The following is a 14,710-nucleotide window of genomic DNA, read 5'->3' on the forward strand; positions in this document are numbered from 1 at the left end:
TTTGGGGTTACCCCTTAGTTCCTGCTAACACAAAGTGAGACCAGGGTTACAAGAGAAAGGGGGGTTGTCCAAGGACACACTTATCACCCATTCTTTCTGGTTCTCCAAGGACCAGCTGGGATTTGAATCACAGTGGAGGAAAAGTCACTGCCTTCCTGAGCCTCAGCTTCCCCACCTGTAAAATGAAAACCCCAGAGCAAGCAATCTTTAGGGTTCCCTCTAGCTTGGACACCCCAAGTCTATGAAATGACTCCCCCTCCATGGCAGGAGGAGGCTGAGTTGGAAGGTATCAGTCCCATCCCCCAAGCCAGGTAATAATCTCCCTTCCAGTTTAGAAAAACCATCATGTGCTCAGTGCAACAGCCCTGGGTCTCAAGTAGGGAGTGGAAGATTATCTGTGCTTGACGGAGGAGGAATCCGAAGCTTAGAGAAGTGACTTCTTCAAGAATGCACAGCAAGCACAACATTCAAGGGGGTCCCAAGCCTGGGAGTCTGGCCATGAGCCCCGTGGTTTCTACAGCACCGACACTCCTCTGGGGCAACGAAATCACCAGCCCAAGTAATGCAGACTCTGAATCCATGAAGCAGAGACTGGGGTGTGCCTGGTCACCACGAAATCCACAGGCCCTGGCTTGGAGCTGGGCACATGCAGCGATCAATAAAAATCCTCAGAATTAACGGAAGCAGGCTCTGCTATGTCCAGGCTGACAGCTCAGGGAATCTGCTCTGTTAACTTACCCCCAAAGCAAGGGAACAATCCTGCTAGGCTGGGGGTGTCGTAGGGTTGTTATAGGCTTGCAGCAACCCAGCAACATGGGAGACTCCCATTTCCTGGCCACCAGGGTACCGCACCATGTGCATCTGACCTCCTGGCCCTCCATCCGGCTACCACTCCATGCACTAAGCTGCCCTACTCCCTTGCTTCCTCCTGCCCAATCCATCTTGGCTGCCTGGAAGACAGACTCAGGGTTGAGAAATGAGCCCCAGGTCTGTCTGCCATCATGCGAATGAGCCCTCAGCTCTGCCCTCTTGCACACGTTCCCAGGTACCTATGCGGGAAGCCTTAGGGATCGCTCTTCTGTCCCCACCTGGCTTTCTTCTCCCAGGTGGGGCCTCAGCTCTGTCTGGGCCTGGGAGAGGCACCTTCTAGCTCACCAGGCAGCTTGACATCATTGCTACTTGACAGCTGGGGGGTCCCCTACGGCGAGTACTGCAGGATGGGGTGGTGGTACCTCTGAGTTCTAAAGCACAGGGACTCTTACAAATGGTCCACTCATGACAGAGCTACAACAGAGACGAGACCTACAGGAGAAGTGTGTAGAGTCAACTTAAAATAGAGGCATGTGCGTGTGCATGCACGCCCAGCACTGCAACGGGTCATCTTCCTGTAGCAGTCTACACCGCGTTCTTTGGCTGACCTCTTCCGCTGAATGTGCTTTAATGCTGGGAGCATCCCTTGAACGCTGGCTCCCTCTTCTGTCTGAGCCTCTCCCCTCTCCCGAGTGCTCTGCGCCTGGAGTTCTGAGCTAATGGATAGTGGGACATTGGCTCAAACCCCCTCACGTGACGGAAATCAGACAGAACTGGGTTCAAACTCCACTTCTGCTATTTAACTTGCTGTGTGACCTTGAGCAAGGTCCTCACGAGTAGGATGGGTAACGGAGAGGGATCCTTTCTGTTTAAGTAGCACCACCCAGAGTTGTGTGACAAAGTGGCCCAGCAAAGTGCTTTGGAGTTTGGGCTCAGAAATCGGACTGCCGGGATTTGAGCCCGGCTGCACCCCTTCCCAGTGGGGGGGATCCTGAGTGAGGTCCCTCAGCCCTCGGCGCCACCATGCCCTCATCTGTCTGAGGGGGATCACATGGTTGCTATGGAGAGCCCTGGCCTATGGGAAAATACTCAATAAAGGTTAGTGACTTATCACGGAACATCTGTAAGACGTGGACTAGGTCCCACGAAAGCCCAGGACGCCGGCTGCCCTACTGCACGTTCAGTAAGTCGCAGCTGCGGGGGTTGGTGGGGTCATTGATGCCCCCCGCCCCTCCACACACACACACAGGGTGAGAAGATCCAGGAGACAGGCTGGACCCTGCCCTGGGCCTCCCTCCCTGACTGCCTGGAAGGCCTGCTGATGGGCAGCCATGAAGTAGTCTGCATTGGACAGTGAGCCTGGGCCCCCGATGGATGCTGGGAGTGTGGCTCAGCGGAATCCTTCACTAGCTTTTCAAGGCATTCCTGCTTGTCCAGGGGACGTCTCCGCTGGCCAAAGGCTGGGAGGATCCTGGTATAGGAACCTCCAGGAAAACATGAGCAGGTCTGTGAGCAGGTCTGGTCCAGGGCCAGGAGGTGCTGCTTGTGGCAGGCGGGTTTCCGCAGCGCGAGGGCAGAAAGAGCGCCAACCCAGAGCTCGGCCGCCCCCGTCATCCCCCTGCTGCTTGACCCTGCCTCTCACCCGCCCTCACCACACCTGACTCTCGCCTGGGCCTGTGGCGGCTGCCATTTTTACAGACAAGGAAACGGAGGCCCAGGCAGGCTAAAAGTGACTTGAGGTCGCACAGTGACTGGCCAGTGGAAGGGACACGAGAATCCACACCTCCTCATCCTGGTGGGGCCGAGGACAGGATGGGGCTAGGTGCAGAACACCGGTCAACAGCTGCCGTTCACTGAGCATCTCCTCACCTCACCACCGCCCCAGGAGGAATGTCTTATAGTCCTGACTTCATACATGTGGAAACTGAGATTCAGAGAGGCTGAGTGCCTTGTCAGAAGTCACACAGCCTGAAGATGGCAGGACCCAACTGGGACTCTGTTAAGCATAGCCCGATGCTGAGACGGGGCCGTCCCACGCTCCCTTCTTGAGAAACATCCAACTTTACAGAAGACTGGTTCTCAACTGGGGCGAAATCTGCCCCTACCCACCTCCCCAGGGAACCCTGGGAAATGTCCCGAGACTTTTGGTTTTCCCAACTGGGAGGTGTTCCTGGCACCTAGTGGGCAGAAGCCAGGGAAGGTGTCAGGCATCCTCCAGTGCGCCGGCCGGCCCCACAACAAACTTACCTGACCCCAAATGTCAACAGTGCCGAGGGTGAGGAGCCACATTTACAGTGTAGTCAATGGAAGAAACGTCTCCTGTTTTGGAGACACAGGGTTGACAGAAAACTAGGCCACGATGAACCAAGCTTTAGTGGGGGGGGCGGCAGGACTAGCATTTCGGGGAAGCCTGTGATCTCGGGGGCTGGCAGTCCTGGCTCCCATCCCTTCTGTGTGGTGGACGCCAGTGGGGAGGGCCTGAGAGACAAGCCATGGCTGCTGGGGGCAGTGCCTCCTTCAGACCAGCAGCCGGATGTCTTTTTTAAAGACCTCGCGAGCGAAGGCGCCACATCATGGGGCACAGGGCCTGCCCGACTCCACCTGCTGGGCAGCCCTGGGTGAGCTCCTGCCCCCCGAGCCTGTTTCCACATCCCTAAAATGGGCACAACAGGAATATAGGCCTCACTGGAGTGACTGCTAATAGGTATGAATTTCTTTTTAGGGTGGTGAAATTGTTCTGGAACTATACCGTGGTGAAGGTTGCATGGCTCTGTGAACATACTAAAATCCACTGAATCGTACATCTTAAAAAGGATGAATTTTATGGTAGGTGAATTATATCTCAATAAAGGAACATGTTAAAAAATATATACGTACACCCCACAGGGTGGTCCCCCGAGGCCAGTGTGGTTACAGAGGTGAAACCATGCCGGGAGCGGTAATGCCTGGGGCGGCCAGGAGTCGTTAATCGGGAACACCTCCCCCCACAAGGGCAGGTGGCTGAGTGGGAACGTGGGTGCTGCCACCCCCAAACACCCAGAGGGCTTTGCTTTCTTGGGAAGCCCAAGTCTTTGGCATTTACTCAAGGGAAGCAGGCCCTTCAGAGCCACACAGGGTGTGTGGAGACCCAGAGCCCAGCTCCCCCACAGAGGCTGGAAGGAGGGGCGATGCCTAAATTGGGACAGGGCCCGCTTATGCTCATCAGGCACCCAACTGCTTCCCAGGGTTTTACTGTCACGGGTGGGTGTGAATTTGCCAGCTCAGCTCCCATCTCCTTGGTGGCACCTTGGTGTCACTTAAGAAATGACTCATCACCAGTGGCCAAAGCCAGGACCCCTAGGTAAGTGGTAAACAAGTGACCCTAGAAGGGCCATTTTGCTACCTTTGCTGGACTTACAAAAAAAAAAACAAACTGGGGTGCCATTCTGAGGCAGGTTCAAGTTCATCCTCCCCAACAGGGGCCGCTGAGCAGACCACTCCGTGTAGAACCCTGGCTTCCCCACCTCTGTGACTACCTTGGCTTCGAATCATATCTAAGTCTGGCCCTCCACCTTCCCGCTGCACCTGTGAGCTCCTGACTTCCCTTCCAGCACATCCCATGTGCTAAACCAGCCAGAGCGGCTTTCGGTGGCTCACACCCAAGGCACATGTATAAGGCACACGCCCAGGGACGGCACCCTCCCTTTAGTCTCGGCCTGGCCAGCATGGCAGTGGGACAAGCTGTCAACGCTGCCTGGAGCAGGCAGTTCCGGAAGCCTCCAGGGTGTGAAATTCTGCGGATGGCGGGCAACAGAGGGAACCTCCAGTCTGGTGAACACCCCAACAACACCGGGGCTGTCATGCGTCTTAGCAAAGGCCCTCCCTCTGCCGCCGAGCCCTAGGCAGACATCGGCCACGCTGATGGATAAGAGGCCTGTACCCTAGGCTGCAAATACTCACCGTAACTATTCACACTTAGCAGAGGGGGTGTGATGCCCGCCAGAGGAGAGGGCAAGGATCTGAGTGCCGTTGGCCAGAACGGAAGCAGGCTGAGCATTCTGGGCACAGTGAGAGGAGAAAGAGAGGAGATCTGGTTCCCAATTCTGAAAGACCCCAGAAATCCCCAGAATGCTTGAGGCCAGTGCTCCACGGCCAGGAAGACACATGTGGCCATCTACGTGCGGGGCACTGGGAGGACCTGCACCATCTTCCCAGGTCTGCAGCTGGGAAGGTTTCTGCCCTGGGCTGCAGGCGGCCAGCGCCACCGACCTCACTGGTGGGAGAAGCACCCACCCTTCGAGGGGACCTCGCAGCTGCAGCTTCTTCCGGCCCGGGCAGTTCTGACCACTAGGGGTCAGCATTGGACAGGAGACCCAGGAGAGGTCCAGGGGTCCTGACCCGCCACAGGGTGGCCCATGGTCCTGAAGGAAGTGACCCCAGAGAAGGTTTGTGCCGCGATATCCTCAGTACGTACAGCACCACGTGAAGTGCTTCCCTCACGTTACTTCACTGAAATCCTCAGAAAGGCCCTATGGAGTAGATGCAGTTAGCCCTATGTAGACTTGACGAAACAGGTCCCGAGAGGTGAAGGGTCCCGCCCGAGGTCACACAGCTAGGAAGCAACGGGGCTGGATTCAAACCCAGAACCCGTGGCTGTCACCACATGGTTAGCCCGCATCCGTGCTCTCTGCAGGAGGCCGTTGTGTTCTAAGAGCTTCGTGGGACCCCCTCGCTCCCCCACCCCTCAGGAGCACCCTGCACACACTTCTCCCAGCCACGGTCACATTGAGCCCCTGGTAGTTTCAAAGGCCCCTAAAGCCATGGGCTCCCTGGAGTTTCCCGGCCACCTCCTGGGAGGGCAGGGTGAGGTAAGAACCCCGCCCCCTTCCAGTACCAGATAAAGGGCACTGAAGCCCAGAGAAGCTCAGTGAGTGGCCCGAGGTCACACCGGAACAGGCAGAGCAGGACTCCAGGGCCTGGGACCCCTTCCACCAGTGGGGGTGGGAGAGTGAGGGGGAGGGGCAGAGGGAGAGAGAGAATCTCAAGCAGGCTCCATGTCCAGCGTGGAACCCAATGCGGGGCTTAATCTCACGACCCTGCGATCATGACCTGAACTGAAAGAAATCAAGAGTCGGACCTTAACCGACTGAGCCACCCAGGCACTTCTCCCCTGTCCACCAGGCCCGGACACACCACCTGGGCTCTCTGTCCCCACATGCGGGCTGGGTACTTCCATGGAAAACTCAGCGTTTGGAAGTTACTTTGAAGGTTTGTTTTGGATTGGAAAAAAAAAAAAATAACATTTTTTTCCTTGACAACCCAAGTAAGACATTTTCACTAGAGGTTTCTTGCAATCCTCCTACCCAGAAATAACCAGTTAGTTTTTTGGTGTATTTTCCCCCAAATGTTTTCCTAAACAAATATGTGTATTTTTAACAAAAATGGGCTTTGTTTGTTGACAGTGGCCTGGGTGCGTGGAAGGGAGGATGGGCTCCCAGCACACTCGCCCGGCGCCTGCATGTGGATGAGGGGCTGCGGCCTGGGCTCAGGGATTGATGTGGAAGGAAGCTGACAGAGCATCACAGACCCCGTGCCCAGCCGCACCCCCTCCCCGGCCCGTTCTGTGTGACTCCACCGGGGGACTCCCAGTGAACCTGTCCCCACACCCCGTCCCCAGCGTGTCACATGGCTTCTAGCAGCCCAGACGCCCTGGCTGTGTGAAGGTGGGGAGGGGTCTCACCATGGCCAGCTCGGCCTCCAGCTCCTTCATCCGGTTGTCCTTGAGGTCCAGCTGGGAGCGCAGCGCCGTGGCATGGTCCGTGGCCTCCTTGGCTTGGCGCCGCAGCTCCCACTTCTCGCGCTCCAGCAGGTCCTTCTCCTTAGCCAGGGCTTTGACGGCATCCTCGCTCTCCTGCGGGGAAAGAGCACCAAGCCGTTACTGCGGGGGCGCGGGGCCTCCTCTTGGAAGGGCCAGAGGGGGGCCTTGAGCCCTGGACCAGAGGAAGGTGAGGGGAGGCCCCCGGCTCTGCCACAGCTTAGCTGGGGGACCAGACTGAGACAAACCATTAGGAGATGCTCAGTAAATACTGTTTCTGTGAATCAATGAGCAAATGAATGCGACGAGGAAGTGTTTTTACCCCATCAAGTCTCCGTTTCTCCATCTCTGAAATGGTGGGGGGTAGTTGATATTACTTGTTTCAAAGAATTGTTATAAAGATGAAATGACCTCCCGTGTGGGAAATACGTGGAGTCCGAGGGAAGTCTGGGTCAGTAGCGGGTGTGGGGCTTTGTCCGGGTGGTTTGGTAACGTGTGTGTCACGGAAAGGAGAGACGGAGAAAGAGACAGTGGCTGAGCAGCTGCTCTGGCTGCCCCGGGGTCCCGCAGCACCCCACGGGGTCACAGCCCACGCCAAAGCAGGCGAGCGGCTGTGACTGAAGGCAGCACGGTCGCCGGCCGGTCCCCCGCCCCGAGCCGTTTCCCCTGGGGTGCAGAGGGAAGGGCCCGGGGCTCCGGCTGCGCCGAGCGAGCGAAGCCAAGGGACAGACAGCTGAATCAGGGGGCCTGACCTCCGTGGGCAAGAGCCACGTGTCTGATCAGCAGGCGCCCTTCCCAAGAAGAAGGGTCCCAGCGCAGGGCCCTGCCCAACCCCCAGCAAGGTCTTCCCATTGATCGGATCAGGAGCGGTGCTCCAGGTCTGTGTGCAGCCTGGGGCCGTGGAGGGAGGCGGCCCTCCTGCCGTGTTTACCAGCCCTGTCGCCAAAGGCCTGACAGCCAGATGGCCAGAGCCAGGGAGGCCGGGGGCTGGCCTTTTCTCTGCGGTTGTCACAGGGCTGAGGCTACGGCTTATGGTCTGGGGAGAGGGAGTGTGGGTCAAATCCTGGCTCTGCAAGGACAAGCGGCAATGACTATCGGGCCCCCGCGCCCTTGTCTGTAACCCAGAGATAATACGCAGGGACTTCAGGGTGTTACTTTGAGGATGGAATGAGACCATCCACGTGGCGAGCTCAGCACGGCGTGGGCACACAGCAGTGCCTGCTCGGCGGTCCTCTCTGAGCAGCCTTCCGGGACCACCCGCCTGAGAGCAGCCCTGGGCTCTCCGTTCTGCCACCCGACGTTGGCCACCGAACCCGTATTCACGGATGCCGTGGGCAGGCACGAGCCACACAGAAATGCCTGCATCCGTGGAGCTCTCAGAGCAGAGGCCCCCGGCACACGCCGTGTGAGAGCAGGGACGTGCAGCTTCGGGGTGCGGGCACAGACCCGGGTCCCAGCGGGGACAGCCCGCACACAGCAGCGGGCAACAGACACAGCTGCGACATGATCAGGCACACTCGGCTGCAGGGGGCCGGCCGGGAAGGCCATCGCGCCACGGCTCCTGGGCTGGTGCGAGCAGCCCGCGCGCCCCAGCTTCAGTGCAGCCTAGAGGGGGTGCGGGGGATGGTCCCTTCCAGGACGTGCCGCTGGCCCTTGCTCTTTGGGCTCAGGACGCCTGGGTTTGAGTCTTTGCTGCAGGGCGCTGGCTGAGTTGTTCAACTTCCCCAAACCTCGACCAACCACCTCATTTGTGAGATGGCGACAGTACCACCTCCCAGGGTGAGGGATGCTCTGCAAAAACCGGCCATGCAAGATACACAGCGACGGATGGTACTATCACCCATCACAGGTGGAGCTGTACTGAGGTTCTGGAAGCAAGACTCTCAGTGCACGGAGGCATGCCACTGCTGGTTAGTTCTCCCTTCTCTGTGGAGCTGGGTTCAGGTAGGGTCAGGGCAACAGGGGACAGGCAGGGCCCCCAGCACACACGCAGAGGGGGAGCTCCTACCCTGGGGGCTGAGCCATGTCCTGGGCATCGGCCCCCAGCGCCCACCCGCAAGCCTGGATCACAGAAGGGCCCGGGAGATGAAGTGTGTGGAACTGAGTAACTGGGTAAGGACCGTCCCTTAGAACCGGCTGGTGTGCAAGAGGCTGCTTACAAAACATTTTGAATTAGGAGGAAGGTCCCCTAGGACCCTCAGGGTCATCTTTGTCTCTGTGTCTGTTTGCAGTCACTGACTGCACTGGTCATGAGCAGACCAGAGGGAAAGCCCGTAGACAGGTGCTTTTCGACTTGGTGAAGACTCTGATGCCCCCTCCCATGATCATATTCCCTGGCGGCAGGAGAGTGGGCTCGGCAGCAACTGACACGGAATGTTCTGAACACATGCTGAGTACGGTGCCTCAGCGTTTTAGGCAATTATATTTAAACCTCGCAACCACCCGTGAGGTGGGGGACTGTAGTGATCCCCATTTCACAGATGAGCGCATTGAGGCCAGAGAAATAAGTTCCCCAGCCCCTCAGACAGTGTGGTAGAGGTCTCAATCCTTGCTGGTAACTGAGGCAGGAAAGCAACAGAAAGGAGACTAGCCAGGGAGGCTGGACCCAGATGTGCGTCAGGGTGGCCGGGATTTATGAGGGGAGGATTTGGCCCGCTGTGCCGGGCCTCAGATGCGAAGCTGGGAGTGGGGTCCCCCTACTGGCACCTGGGGCTCACTGGACAGAAGTAGGAGGGGTGCAGTGAGGAGGGGGTGGCAGGGGGACACAGGCCTGGCTGGGGAGGTGAGGAGGGCAGGATGAAGGTGGCCTATTGTGACAGCAATTGGCCCCCCGCCTGGCTGCCCGGCTTGCTGCAAGAACTTCCTCAGCTGATTTATGGAGAGTCCCAAATCCACCTCGGAATGGCACCCATGTGACAGGGAACATGCATTAGGCACAACTTGCTGGGATGTTGCAATTCTGTGAACTTTCTGGGCAGGCCCCGAACCCCTCATTTCTCAGCAGCCTGCGCCCGTGCTGACCCTAGGAGCTCAGAGAACTGGGATCTGCTCCCTGCTCCAGGGAAGGCCTGCGGGGGTCCCCAGGAGGAACTGGCTGAGCAGGGCCAGGTGAAGTGGCAGGGCCAAGGAGGGTGGGGGGCACCTGAGGGTTCCCTTCATCCTGTTCACACAGGGACACTTATTTTGTGCATAAAAGGCAAGTCATTTTTTTTTAACCAGTTGCAAGATCTTGGAAGAGACCGAATAAAATCAGGACTTGTGGTTTTAGCTTCTCCAAACCAGCTCTAAATATGTGGCTTTGGGTTTGTCCCTGGACCCTTCATGGCCTCAGTCTTCCCATCTGTAAAATGGGGTTGGACCCAAGAAGGGTTAAAGACTATCACAATGTTACTACTCCACTGATAGGCTGGAAGTATAAGAACAACTTGCTCCACATGACAACAAGGCTTAAGACAGTAATTTAACAAAAACATTCATGTTTTCCAAATTCCATTTTTCTGGAAACAAATCTGAAGGGTCTTATGAAGCCATTCCGTAAGAGTGACATCTGATGCTGAGCTGTGGCTGTCTATGGCTGCCCACGGCTGCAGCAGCTTCAACCTTACCCCCCACTGCTGGTTGGACTTAGCAGGGGGGCCCCCCAGTTACCTGGACTTTAAAAAAAAGGGCATGGTCCAGTGGGGGAGCTGGATCTCCGTGGAAATTTTATTTTCAAGTAGGAGCCCAATTATAAAAACAAATTTGATGACCCACTGCAAGACAGAAGTGTTTGCTATTAAGCCCCAGGAAGGCCACAGTGCCACTGAAATGCCCAGCAACCACCCATGGCTCACGGGTGGGGGCGGCCAGGACCTCTTCTCTGTGGTCAGCCTCGGGTTGCTCCGTAAACATCAACAGTGGAAATAACTCATTTGTTTGACTAAAGTCCTACTCACCCCACAGAGCCCAACTCATATGTCACCTCCTCCGTAAAGCCTTCCAAGACTCTTTCCCTGCAGGCAGAATTTCCTGCTCTCTCACCAGGGCTCCCAGGTCTCTCTGCACACTGTTATTATGGTATTATTAACAAGACGCATAGCTAATATTTACCAAGCCCTCAGTATACACCAGATGCCACGCAGATCACCTCATCCAGTGTTCTTCATACCTCTCCAAGGTCTGAGGCTCTCCAAGGTGAGGCGAGATGCCCTAGGACGCATACCTTGGGGGCTGGGATCTGAACCCAGGCCAGCCAGAATCCATTGTCTACACTGTCACCAACTGGGCTGTCCAGCCCAGGCTTATTTGCCCAGGAGGCATGGGGGCCCCCAGCTAGGGGCTATGCCCATTTCATCTCCATAGCTAAACCCGAGTCCTCCTCAGGTGAGCAGGTGACATGGGCAATGAGTGTGTGTTTGGGGATTAGTGAAGCCAGACCTCGTGATGGCAGAGAAGATATCCTGCAGGCAGTGGCAGGTAGGGGTGCTGGTGTCTGCAGAGGGGGTCAAGGGGGGAGGGAGCTGGCGTCGGGGGGGGGGAGGAGAGGGAGCAGGGGAGGGGAGAAGAGGAAAGGAAGAGGGCTGAGGGAGCAGGAAGGGGAGGAGGGGGAGCTGGTATCTGGGGGAGGGAGCAGGGGGCAGGGAGGCAGGGGGAGGGGAGGAAGTGGGTGTCTGGGATGGGGGAGGGGCGGGAGCAGGGGGCGGGGAGAGGAAGGGGGAGGGAGGGGCCTGCCCCCACCTTGCGGTGTTGCTCGTAGTTGCGGATGAAGTCGCGCAGTTGCTCCTCGCGGCTCTCCAGCGTGGCATACAGCTGCTGCATCTGGCTCACCAGGTCGGTCTTCTCGCCCTTCAGGCGCTTCCGGTCGGCTTTCATGGCTGCGGGGCAGGGGAGTGAGTTAGTGCCCGAGACCCCAGTTGTTCGATGGTCCCAGATGCTGGGACCCTGCCTCTATCCTTTTAAGAGATAAGAAAGCGGGGTGTAGAAAGATGACGTTTCTCTCCCATGTGCCCAGGTCACTTAGTGGCATTCCCAAGACTCGAACGCAGGTCCGCCTGTCTCAACAGTCCCTCTCCTCACCTCTCAGTTTTATTGATCCAGTCAGGGCAGCAAGTCCTAGACTGAGCATCCCTCCAAGCCCTGAGCTGAAGAGGTCTCCAGGGACAGGGAGCTGGAGGCCTGGTGAGCACCCACATCCACGGCCCAGGAAGCTGGTGGCGCCCGACTCCCTGCTGAATGAGCCCCCATGGTCTACTCTGTGCCCCAGGACCACTCAGCCCAGCACGACAGTCCATCATCTAGTTCGTTCCCTCCACAGGAGAAGCACTTGATTAAAAACATGCAGCAAGATATGACACCAAAAGTATGCATAGCGGAACAAATACAGATGCATCACACTCCATCAACATGGAACCCTGCTGTGCTTCCAAGGCCACCACTAAGGAAGTAAAAAGACAACTCAGGTAACGGGAGAAAATACTTGCAAACTGTCTATCTGATAAGGGGCTGACATGTAGAATAGACACAGAGCTCTTACAACCCAATAATAAAAAGACAACCCAAGTAAAAAATAGGCAAACCATCTGAATAGACATTTCTCCAAGAAATGGTCAATGAGTACACGAAAAGGAGCTTGACATCATTCATCAACAGGGGAAATGCAAATCAAAACCCCAACGAGATACCACTTCACACTCACTAGAACGGCCAAAATAAATAAGATAGACTCAAGTGTTGACACAGATGTGGGGAAACTGGGACATGTCACACGCTGGGGATGGATGGAATGGTGCCGCCATGTTGGAAGAGAGCCTGAGAGTTCCCCAAGTGATTCAGTATCAAGTTACCTTGTGATCCAGCAATCCCCCTGCAGGCATACACCCAACGGAAATGAAAACATACGTCCACACAAACACACAGACACAAACGTGTACAGCAACATGGGTCACAGAAACCAAAAGGTGAAAAACCGCCCAAATGTCCATCAACTGATGAATGAATTAAAAACACAACGTGGTATATCCATACGAGGGAACATTATTTGGCAATAAAAAGAAGTACTGCTTTATGCTATACCATGGATGACATCATGCTACAAGAAAGGAGCCAGTCACGTATGGTGTGATTCCGCAGACTTTATGAACCGTCCACTAGGGAAGTCTGGGGAGACAGGAAGTAGACTTGTGGTGGCCGAGGGCTGGGGGTGGTAGCTGGCGGGGACGTGTGGATGGAGGGGTGGTGGCTGGAGGGCATGGGGTTTCCTTCTGACGTGATGAAAATGTCCTAATACTGACTGTGGTGGTGGATGTAATGATCTGTGAATATACTGAAACCCACTGAATTGTACATTGTAAATGGGTGAATTGTATGATATGTGAATTATATCTTAATAAAGCGTTCTCTCTCTCACTCTGTCACACATGCACATGCACACGCACACACACACACACACACACACACACAAAGGGCCACAAGTCGCAAGCAGCTGCCTGGCTCCCTGCAGACTCTCTCTCCTTGTGCCCTCTCTCCACTGGCTCTTTGGCAAATGGAGCTGCTGAGCTCAGGGCAGACTCTGGCTGCAGGGTGGGCTTCGCTGCCCTTTCCCAGAGGCCCCAGAACTCTGTTCCCTCCCTGGAGAGAACACTGAGGAAGCCTTTAGTGTGAGAAGGCACAGAGTAGTTAGGTCATTTTCCTGAAGTCACACAGCCGTGTCTGACCCCAAAGCCCACACAACTGACCCTACATTATGTTGCCCTTACAGTGAGTGTCCAAATGGGGTCCCGGCCCCATGGCGAGCTGAGGGCAGTGATACGGGACGGGCGATGGCTGTGTCACCCCATCTTGTCCTGGACATCCTACCCTGCAAACTCAGGCTGCCAAGAGGAGAGTCGGAGCCACCAGGCGTGACCTAAGGACCGAGGACCCTGGGCTCCCGGCCTGGTGTATGACAGAAGCTGATGTCCTTCTGGCCCCAAGGGGACCTCCTTCATCCTCCTGCCCTTTGCCTCCCCCCCTCCCTGCAACCTGGGTAGAACAGGGTGGAGGTAGGTCAGCTGGGACCATGGGGAGGCCCATGCAGTGGGGACCCTGGGTCTTGGGCAGCCCTTTACATTCCAGCTTTCAACGTGCCCCTCCTGCAGCTGGACACATCCCATGTCCTCCTCACGGCAGCGTGGAGGAGCAGCAGGTAAGCTCAGCAGGGCCGGAACTCCAGGCCGCGGGGCTGCGGCTCCATGGGACAGGGACAGTGGAGGGCACGGAGACAGAGCTCACGTGTTGTCCTCCTGTCAGGCAGGGGATGACCCTGGGGACAGGTGGGAGGCAGGCAGGGCTGGGCCAGTTTTGGGCCCTGTACCCTAACATGGTGTGACTGTGTTCCCGGTGAGCTTCACTTTCAGAAAACCCAACATCTAAAGACGTAAGTGGGTCAGAAGGAATCTCACAGGAGAGCCCAGGCGCTGACTGTCACTGCGAACTCGGCAGTTTCCATTTGCATTGTCATTAGATCCTGGATCCTAGCCACACTCAGGTGACAGAGGTGGGTGGGTGGGTATTTTGATCATCCCATTTTATAGGGGAGGAAGCTGAGGCCACATGGCCAATAAATGGCAGAACTGGGTTTGACCTGGCACCTGACTCAGGCAGGTTTCAGACTGTTGTGCGGGGGGGGGGAGGGGGGGTTCCTAGGGGCCAGGGGGCAGGGGCGGGGGGCAGCTGACCTGAGCAAAGTCATCACTGTGGCTCCCAGTGAGACCCTCCACCCCAGGGGAGCAGCTGCTGCTGAGCAGGCGTCATGGATCCTCCTGGGGAGCATGCCTCTGCCCTGCAGCTGGCAGGGAAAGCCATGCCTCTGCCTTCTGGTTGGAAATTAATCCCCCTTGGGCTCTGCTTTGCCTCCTTCATTAGCCTTGTCTGGACAAACACAAAATTCTAGACTTTGCGACTTGGCAACTGGAAGATCCGGGAAGGAATGCCGCGCCTTTCCTCCACAGCACTGCCAGGCCTCTCTTCACTTTTGCCACATGGCCTTGGAGAGGGGCGACGTGGCAGCCTCTTGCCACGGATTCCTCACTGGTCCATCCTGCACCATCTGCGCGTGCAGCTGCATGGACCCCTGTTCTATTCTTCAGT

At 56.6% G+C, this 14,710-nt stretch overlaps 1 protein-coding gene across 5 annotated transcripts in view; it reads right to left on the reverse strand.

Moving 5' to 3' along the window:
- Positions 1–14,710, reverse strand: part of KAZN (kazrin, periplakin interacting protein) — a 1,036,128-nt gene that overhangs the window by 50,149 nt on the left and 971,269 nt on the right. For all 5 annotated transcript variants that reach the window (XM_064589897.1, XM_064589898.1, XM_064589899.1 and 2 more), the window contains 2 exons: positions 11,321–11,457; positions 6,530–6,700 (listed from right to left, as the gene is read on the reverse strand). In XM_064589897.1, coding sequence (XP_064445967.1) covers positions 6,530–6,700; positions 11,321–11,457 — 308 coding nt within the window. The remainder of the gene's footprint in view (positions 1–6,529; positions 6,701–11,320; positions 11,458–14,710) is intronic.

The sequence above is a fragment of the Mirounga angustirostris genome, unplaced genomic scaffold, assembly GCF_029215605.1.
Source record: "Mirounga angustirostris isolate CCGP_5_RB_7025 unplaced genomic scaffold, mMirAng1.0.hap1 SCAF_4, whole genome shotgun sequence".
Lineage (NCBI taxonomy): Eukaryota > Metazoa > Chordata > Mammalia > Carnivora > Phocidae > Mirounga > Mirounga angustirostris.